This window comes from Lepisma saccharinum, chromosome 12, assembly GCF_977018435.1.
Source record: "Lepisma saccharinum chromosome 12, izLepSacc3.1, whole genome shotgun sequence".
Lineage (NCBI taxonomy): Eukaryota > Metazoa > Arthropoda > Insecta > Zygentoma > Lepismatidae > Lepisma > Lepisma saccharinum.
Window position 1 is genome coordinate 19,860,022 of NC_139240.1, and position 9,938 is coordinate 19,869,959.

The 9,938-nt window shown below is 35.1% G+C and overlaps 1 protein-coding gene across 1 annotated transcript; it reads right to left on the bottom strand.

Moving 5' to 3' along the window:
• Positions 1–502: 502 nt before the first annotated feature.
• LOC145996256 (hemolymph lipopolysaccharide-binding protein-like) lies at positions 503–6,645 on the bottom strand. Its single transcript, XM_083132681.1, has 4 exons — positions 6,568–6,645; positions 5,204–5,300; positions 4,201–4,452; positions 503–669 (listed from the first exon to the last, which is right to left on the bottom strand). The coding sequence occupies exons 2-4, from the start codon at positions 5,286–5,288 to the stop codon at positions 503–505; spliced, it is 504 nt and encodes a 167-aa protein (XP_082988807.1). The 5' UTR covers positions 5,289–5,300; positions 6,568–6,645.
• Between the last annotated feature and the right edge of the window lie 3,293 nt (positions 6,646–9,938).

Below are 9,938 nucleotides of genomic sequence, written 5' to 3' on the forward strand. Positions count from 1 at the left end.
AACTTCATCAGCAATGAAAGGAATACAATGTAGACATCGTAAGGTTCGCACTCCCGAGAACATCGGAGTGTCTGTTTTGAGGAGTCTTCGCCTATCAGCCTCGAAACACGCCGTTAGTCTGGAGTTGTCGATCGACAGTGTTCGTCGAATATTGATTGCACAATAATTTAAATGTTCACCGAGTTATGCAAATCTTCAGAGAATGTCTACAAGATTGTGTTCGCAATAACGGGGCCAACCTCACAGGTCCTTGTCAAGAAACTGCATGGAACTGCTACTCATCATATTTTCCTAAAACGCTTTGAGATGTAGTACAAATGTATTAAATTGACTACGTTGCGTGAAAGAGTTTTGTTTCTATTTGTAATTATAAACCGTCAGGTTCAGTTGCGGCAGCCTGTACTACAAGCAATCATTTGCTTTAGAGTAAATCTAAGATACAAAGTACAATCTAACTGCAAGGTATTTTATTCGTCGTCATCAGTACAGAACGTTGGTATGCTTAGAAACACTCATCGGTGTAGTCTTCGCAGACGAAGGGCAGGGTCCTGTAACACCCGTCGTCGCATAACTTGCCGTTCTGGAACACCCCACCGCAGTGTTCTTCCCCATCAAGGTTGTTTGGCTCGCCCTTATTCCACGAGAAGTACTGGTCCAGCAGATCTTTACCTAAAAGTAGTGAATGAAAACTCTATCAGAACCTAATAACCAAACAGTGCAATAACTTTTCCATTAAATCACGTACAAAGAGGGGACATAAATTCATAAATACAAACGTGAAGAAAAAATAAATTTAAAATAAATTAGTTTATAGAAGAATGGTTAGGAAATATTCACAGATGGACCTTCCTGTAAATCATCTTTTGTCGGGCTTATGATTCAGAAATTATTTTGTTTGGACATACATAAAATTAAGATTTTCAAATAAAAGCGATGAAGAGATGGGGAAAAACCAGATGTCTTGACTTGCCCACTAGAAAGCAGCTATTTACAATTCCAGCCCCTCTCAAAAAAAAAATGCGTATTGCAGTGCCTACTTAGGCTGAAAGGTGATTCGTTTTTGTTAATTCCTGATTAACATGAATATTTGAAATTATCTCAACGTAATGGCACCTGAATGACTCGGATATCTAAAACTTTCTGAACATATCGGATATTGACTCAAGGCATCTAATAGGTGTAAGGGGTGACCTTCCACGTAGTACACCCAAATGTCAACCTCACTTCCACGTTAGTACACCCTGGCGACTGGCCCCATGGCCAGTATAATTTTGTTTGTATTGTCCTGTTCTTTTGTCCTTATGTGTGCTGAGTGCCCCTTTACAGCCTCAGCTTTTAACGAAAGTCAGAACATTTTAATATTTTATGATTTTAGTTCTGCAACGATAGAGTTGTTATTTGTACCGATAAGGGGCTGGACCCCGTATCATGTGGCGTGTGCAAAATAGTCTTAGTACTGACGCACCCACAATTTTAAATTCAAATTCAAAATTCAAAAAATTCAAAATTCAAGGCATCTAATACCCTTACCCAAAAAGGTTATGTGTGGATGACGTTCTTACACTTGTTAACACTGAGAACTATCAGAAAGGGACAGTAAAATGTGATACGAGCTCAATGGTGTCAAATAATATAATATTTGAGTTTATATGTATGCTGATTTCCAATTGAAAAATTTTGTTGCAATGAGATAGATAGTTATGGGCTGAATCTGCCAAATGAACATTATATATTTTCTTGTTCTTTTCTTTGTCCTTCAAAAACTTGTTCATAAAGCAAATTAAATTCCATGTATGTAAAAAAATAGCTAGTGATTGCTCCTACAACTGTGTCAAGCATTCCCATTGGCTGGTAGCTTTTTGGTGTAGTAAATAATCTGTGGTTGTTAGGTTAGGCAAGTTGGGTTTGGTTCTCTTAGAAGAAGAAGACGAAAATGGTTGTAGCAGCAATGCCGACCTAAAAAATATAGCAAAGTGTAATCGTAGTGATTAAATGTGTTTTGTAACTTCTAATGAGAACTATATTACTGAACTAAGTTCTGATTAAAGGGATGAATCCTCAGATCAAATATTAAATACAGTATGTAACATTCTTATTCGTACACACGGATTTTCAAAGAAAATGCTTTAATATCTGAAAGGAAATACACTCTTTTGAAATTGTTTCTTTACAATTCAATAACTAATATCATTAGGAACATAAAATCTTAGCCAAATTCTGTATAACCAATGACAATAATAAATTAAATGAAACTGAAAGAGAAACATGCCATTTTTTTGTACAACTTTTCTATTCGTACACTTAATAATATAACAGAAAAAAGTATATTCAGAGCAAATTGACTGACAGTTCTAATACTTTGATGCGTATCCTTTGGCTTTAATTACTGCTTGACACCTGTTCTTCATAGAAATAACCAGTTTCCAACATGTTTCAGAGCTTATTTTATTCCACTCGGCTTGCACAACAGTTTTCAACTCTCGTTTGGACTTGACGCCTGCTTTATGGAATCGCCTCTTCAAAATTGCCCATAAATGCTCAATGGGATTTAAGTCTGGACTTCCATATTAGCCAATTCATGTTAACTCGCGCCTTATGCTTACTCTTGTTGGAATCTGTAGATAGGCGGCATGTCCATTTTTTGGGCACTCTACTTTACATTGTTCTTCAATATGTCCCAATAGACATATGCATCCATGATACCAACACCTTTGGACGACATACAGCCCCAAATCATTACTGACCCACCACCGTGTTTAACTGTTGGAACTGTGTTAATGTCATCATTGTCTTTATTTGATTTTCTCCAGACTCTATTTGGGGTGTAAGGGGTGACCTTCCACGTAGTACACCCAAATGTCAAATGACTAACGAGGCTCTGGCGACTGGCCCCATGGCCAGGATAATTTTGTGTGTATTGTCCTTATGTGTGCTGAGTGCCCGTTTACAGCATCAGCTTTTAACAGAAGTCGGAACATTTTAATATTTTATGATTTTAGTTCTGCAACGTTAGAGTTGTGATTTGTAACAATAAGGGGCTGGACCCCGTATAATGTGACGGGTGCAAAATAGCCTTAGTGCTGACGCACCCAAAATTTTAAATTCAAATTCAATCCAGACTCTATTTATCCAATCTGACCCGTATGGACTCGTCTGACCATATAACACTATCCCAAAATTCGTGGTCCTTGTGGATGTGATCTTTCGCGAATGAAAGTCTATTCCTGCGATTCACTTTATTTACATAGGTCTCTTTCGTGGTATTTTGCCATGATATCCATGCTTCCACAAGGCACGTCGGACAGTTTGATCGGACATCATCTTGCCAGCAATATTTTCTACTAACGGTCGTAACTGAGGAACACTTAGTCGAGGGTTTTCTCGCACTCTTTTTAAAATAAAGCGTTCATCACGTTCATTCAACAGTCGCTCTTTTGGTTTTCTCGTCACATTCTGTTTTGAACCTTCCTCTCTTAATTTGTTTACTAGGTATTGAACTGTGGAGTGTGGTTTGTTGACTGTTTGTCCAATTTTTCTTAACGAATAATCTCTAAGGGCCAAATTTATAATAACATCCTTCAGATCGGAACTAAGTTCCTTCACCTTGCCCATTTCGAACACGCTGATAGATACACGATAGGCCTACAACGATACCTTCGCCAGCATTCCGCTTGACGGGGAGCGCGCCTGCATGTTCAAACTTGTTATGAAGTTGCAAACTGCACGAAATCGTCCAAATAGCGGTGGCGCTGTATGCGAGGGAGATTGAAACTCTTGCCTGTACGAATAACAATGTTGCATGAAACAGCGTGTTTTTATCTTTTTACACAAATTATATGCTCTGTTTATGCACTTTGAACATACATTTTTATTGACATTTGTTGGTGAAACCTTCATTAACATTAATTTCCAGGTACATATGAAAATGATTAAATTTACTAGTAGATATGACATTTTTCCCTCGGAAATTCTATGTGTACGAATAACAATGTTACATACTGTATCAATCATAATATTTTGCGTTAAGAGTGCAAAAGTTTATGCTACTGCGATGGACATTGCTAACATATGTTATTATTCATTTTTATATTACTTAGTTCAGCGATCTTGATTATATTCATTAGACAAGACTTTATTATAAGTTACGTCTCAAGCGTGCTGAGACAGAACGTAACTGGGATGCACTATATCAAAACTCACCCATCACGGTTTGGAACACTCCGTTGACGTTCCTGTCGTGGAATCCGATGTAAGCTTCCTCAGAAGGGCTGTTCCTTGGGAATCCATATCGGTCGAACATCAAAGCAAGCTCCCACTCTTCTTCCTGGGAGTCGATGACCGCCAGGTGCTGTCCGTTAACGTTGCAGGCGACTGCAGCCTCGTCCCATGTCCGCAAATCCGTGAAGTAGGTGTATTTCTTGTGGCGGATGGCACGCATGCCGTTTCTCATCTCTATAAAACAAATATAAAATCGATATACATTCAAACTAGCTGTAAGCTAGTTCAAAAGGATTTACCAGGCTCTATGTAGAAATATATTTCTGGAGGGGAGAGATCCGAAACAAGTTCACTGAAATAATAATAACAACAACAATAATATAAGTGTTTCAATTAATACGTTAATATAATATATAGGCCTTTTCATAATCATATGTAAATAAATATTGTATTATTATTACATGAATAGGTAAAGAGATATAACAGTATGCATTCATTATCTAGCTGATGTGTAGTTAAGATCGCCAAAATTTCAATAAAAATAATACTCCTGACCAGGAAATTAATGTCAAGAAGATAAAGAAATGAATGTTTAGTTAATAACAAAAAAGGGCGTATGATCCAGCTGAATGACGGAAAATAAAGTTCCTGATTAATATTTTATGCATAATATTATAAGTAGTAATGTGCATATATCTTTCTGGTACTGTCATTCAAAGCCGTATGATGCAGTAAGTTTGGCGGAAATAAGTAATATTAGATAATACGAAAAATTCTTATCAAGAATGTTTTCATTATTTAATTTATATGCTTGTATGTCTTTTGGAAGGATCCGCCCCTCCCCCTTAAATACGTCATTGATAACAGAACTTGGAATTCACATTAACAAAGCATCATTGAAGAACACTTTTCCAATTTCATCAATCGTCGATTTGCAGAAAGCTTTATCGTCATCATATTTCATCAAATTTATTTTGAATTTTACCTGGTTTTGGATCAGACATGTCTTCTTCCTTCCCCTCAATGAAAGGCATCAAAGCCACTAAGGCAAGAAACACCAGATATTTCATGGTTCCTTCAATCTGCAGGAGTCAAGAGAAAATGTAAAGTTATTTTACTTCCTGTTCCATCGATTCAAGTAACAATTCCTTATCTGAATAAATTATTAATAACATTTTATTAAAACTTTGTCAAACTTCCAGAATATATATGTATGCAGGCGTATTCTGTATAGTGGATTCATCATAGATAGCATAGTTTTTTGTCAAAGGCGTAGAGTTGTTTCAATGCATTTGTGTACACAGGAAATTGGTTGTGAGAAATTTGTAAGGAAGTGGAAAATGAAAATATTTCATGGGAACACATTACAACGTGAAAAATATTAATCTTACGGAATCTTTTCTGAAATTAACTTCTATAAACGTTCATTTTAAATAAATAAGGTTATAACACCATCCAGCCTTGTTTCCATAATTATGAAAAAATATAAATATGCTGACCAAGGCAGTAATTTATTTTATTAAAAACATAAACTAAACGTAACGTTTCAACCTTCTAGCAAGGTCAGCATATTTATATTTTATTCATAAATAAGGTTAATGCAATATTTAAAAAAAAAAAAAAAAAAAAAAGTAAAGTGTTCCCCTGTGCATAGCACCACGCCATGAAGGCGTATAGGGGGTGTGGGTAGTCAGACGCGTTACCGACTGAGCCACAAAAAAATATAAATATAAAAACAAAGAAATATAAATGAAAGTAAGACTTCAGTCGATTAACGTGTACGTAAACTGTAAGTTTTGTAAGCCAAAGAAATACACATTTCCGCGAGTTCAAATTATTTGCTCCTTATGTGCAGTTATGGCAAGCTATTTTGTATGTCCAAAGTTTCCTTAAAGTAATTAGTGCTATAAAATTCTATATGGAAATGCTAGAAAGCTTATAACTTTTAAAATTGTTTAGGTTCAAAGGAAACACAAAAACATTTAAAATACACAGGAATAAAACAAAGAATCGTATCACGTTATGGAATAAATATCTAATATCGAGAGTAATCCTGATATTCTATTGTTACAGCAATAATTAATATTCTCAACATTCTTTGTTTAACTCTGTAACTGGATTTTCAGTTATAAAAATCATCATATTTGAAATAATTCTTGAAATACGGAGTAAGCCTACAAATCAGATTTGTCACAGGAAATAATTCAGGCACGTAGTAACATTGAAGCACAAGTAAAATTCCTAAATGAGACAAATTTCTGTACGGATATTTTGAAAATTCATAATAACTTTTTTGTAACATTTTAACCTATTGATTAGAAGTATTAATAATTTTACAAAGAAACTTACTGTCAACGTTTCGAGCAGACGAGTCTTGTGCAACTGATAGGCATTTCAAAACATTTAACCTTTTATACGCGATTAATGAATATTTTTTATCGAATGTTGTCGATTAAGATAAGGTTAATTTTCATCACTTGTGAAAGACGTCGGGAAATGTACAGAGATATGATCCTGAGGAATGCAATGATGTTTTGAACGCGTCTCCCTCGTTAGAATACCATTTGCATTATCTCAGATTCTAGCGTCCTCTCAAGTAGAAGCTCATTAAGAGAGTCAAACACTTAAAAATATATTTGAAACTCAACTTCAGAGGTTTGTGTCTCAGCATGGTATGAGTGCTCATGAACATCAGTTCATATAGTCGTTTAGTCTAAGGGAGCAGAAAAGCGAAATAAAGAAAATAAATTTTAAAAATCACTTAATGCACAAATATTTATCCTATAAGGAATTAATGTTGAAGCACTACCATGGTAATGTGCTTTCTAAATTTATCTTCATTGTTGAATTGTTAGTAATCATTGCAAGCAGGCTCGTAGCGAGGGGTCGGCTAGGGGCTGAAGTCTAGGGTGCCACGAGCAGATAGCGCCATTCAAAGTTTTTTATGTTAAAAAAAACAACTGCGTCCAAGAAATTTACACTTGGCAGAGATTACATGCAACGTGTTACTCAACCCTCATTACCAGTGAAGATTTTCAAGTGACACTTCATTTGGGGAGCTCACCACTGGAAAATACATGTCACCATTCAACTCAGTACTACATGACGTTCCCTGTTCGACCACGTCACAAAAAGGTCTAAAAATGTTCTTCAGACATTAATATGTAACTGCGCTAAACTTTTTTTTAATCAGTAATGTCAACTTTGATTTTTTTTAGATATATCCTTTATTATTTTTTACAGCTTTTCTATACTTCCTCATTCAAAATTTGTAGGATGAAAATACCACAAAAAGAAAGAAAAGAAGAAGAAAAAATTGAAGGACGCAAATAAATGGATGATATTCAATGTGACGTCAGTGGCGCAGAGCATGATGGGAATTCTGACCAAAACTCAGTCCGGCAAACCATAGCAAGCGTGAAGCGAAGCATATGCTGTGTGCATGAAAATGGCCCGATGTTTAATATTTTTAATTGTATTTTTGTAAACTTTCAAATTAAGTTTCCTTTTGGTGAATTAATGAGTTTTATGTGTTTGTGTTGTGTGTATGCCATTGTTTATGTGTTAATTGTTAGAGAACATCATACCTTCATACAGTCTCTTCGGTGGTTAAGATGGCGTGATTTTTCCAATGCGGGGTGAAATATGAATCGTATTTTAAAGGCAAGTACTGTGTTCATGGCTAGCGTTATATGATTCTTATGCTACTCTTTACATCCACATCCTTTGCAACGAGTGTATTGCTGTACGGTTTCTAATAATGTTCACAAAAGACAATTTGAAAAAAAAATATGAAATGCCGCTTATCAATCACCGGATGCGTTCGCAGTATGCGTATATTTGTAAATACGTACTTTTCAGCATATCTTCTATGACTGTCTCAATACACATACGAAAACTGACAATGATACGTTACTGCCTTAAAAAAATATAGTACACAATTTTGTAATTCGGAACATTTCTATAAATTATCATTCTCACGGGACAAACTTTTTTAAATCACTTTTTTAAATATATATATATATATATATATATATATATATATATATATATATATATATATTAACTTCCCTCCACCGGGAATCGAATTTTGGATCCTTCGATTACAAGGAGATAGCATTAGCCACTGTACTATCGGATAGGCCCGATGAATTCCATGAGAAGCAGGCTCCATAGTCCTGTATGTTACGTAGCTTTATACAACGTTGTTTTGTGGTAAATAGCAGCTTTTACATACACCTGTCATTGTTACGAGTCTTACCAAAATATGAAAGACTATATTGGGCATATAATCGTTATATTTGAACCTTGAATCACTGTCACAAAAGCTGTGAGCGTAATACATATCAAACGTGTTTCCAACACGCTCCAAAACATTTGCCGGAATCATGACAGGCGGCGTGCTTTCGGGCAATGAATTGTGGGGAAGTTGTTTGCTGAATATCATCCATTGTCGGTGCTTGATAGTGCCGGAGGGGTGGGGGTTGTTACAGAGACAGGATGTTCTGCTCGGTTTAGAAAGAAGAACTTACCAATCCCATTCCTTGTCTCATCCGGTGGAAAGATACCAACTGACAGCCGGATCTCAACTGATAGGTACTGGTGCTCGTATATCTAAGCTGCCGAGCTGATATGAGAATTCGGAATGAAGATTCATATTTATATTCTTTATTTCCGTTGACCCATGTCCATAGGTATGGAAATCGTCATATAACAATACATACAGTAATAAAATGTTAATACAATTTTAGACAAGGATTACAGTAATGTTTAAGAACTACTACATGAAGGAAATCCAAATACACTAATAAAATATTAATACAATTATAGACAAGAATTACAGCAATGATTTGAAGAACATCTACATGAAGGAAATCCAAATAACGGAAGAATACACTATGGGAATGAAATTACATACAATATTTAAGGGAGCACAATAATAAGCGAAGATTTTTTTAGTGTAAAAATAAAGTGTAAAAGTAAATATGTAACTTATACAACATGGAAGAATGCAATATACATACAGAACCGATCAATGATCATTTAGGCACAATAATAGCATATAGTGAATACTTCGTACATGATAATATAAATAGTATTATCCATTTTCTGTACTATCAAACTCTCTTTGTTGACAATTTATGTAATTTAATACTTACAAATTTAGAAATTCATTTATTGAATAAAAACAATGTCGTAATAAGAATTTTGTTCATTCCCTCTTAAATTGGGTACTTGATTCCATTGTTTTCATGTGATCAGGTAATTTATTATACAGGTGGATACCTACGAATGTATGACCTTTTTCAAGAAGAGTGGTATTATGAGTTTGTATAACCATATTGTGATTTTTTCTTGTGTTGTGTTGATGTACTGCCTTGATACGTTTGGAGAAACTAGACATATCTTGTTTTACATAGCACAGTAAATGTAATATATGTAGGCAAGTTAATGGTAGAATGCCAAGTTCTCTGAAGATTTTCCTACATGGTTCATTTATTTTCTTTCCTGCCATAATTCGTACTACTCTTTCTGCAAAATAAATATTTTTGCACTGTTTCTAGCATTCCCCCAAAAAACAATTCCGTATGTTACTTGTGACTGGAATAGACTGAAATATGTTGTTCTTATTGTCTCCCTGTTTATTATGGTTCTTAAGGTTCATATACCATATATGGTTTTGCTTAATTTCCCTGCTAGGTGCTCTATATGTATGTCTC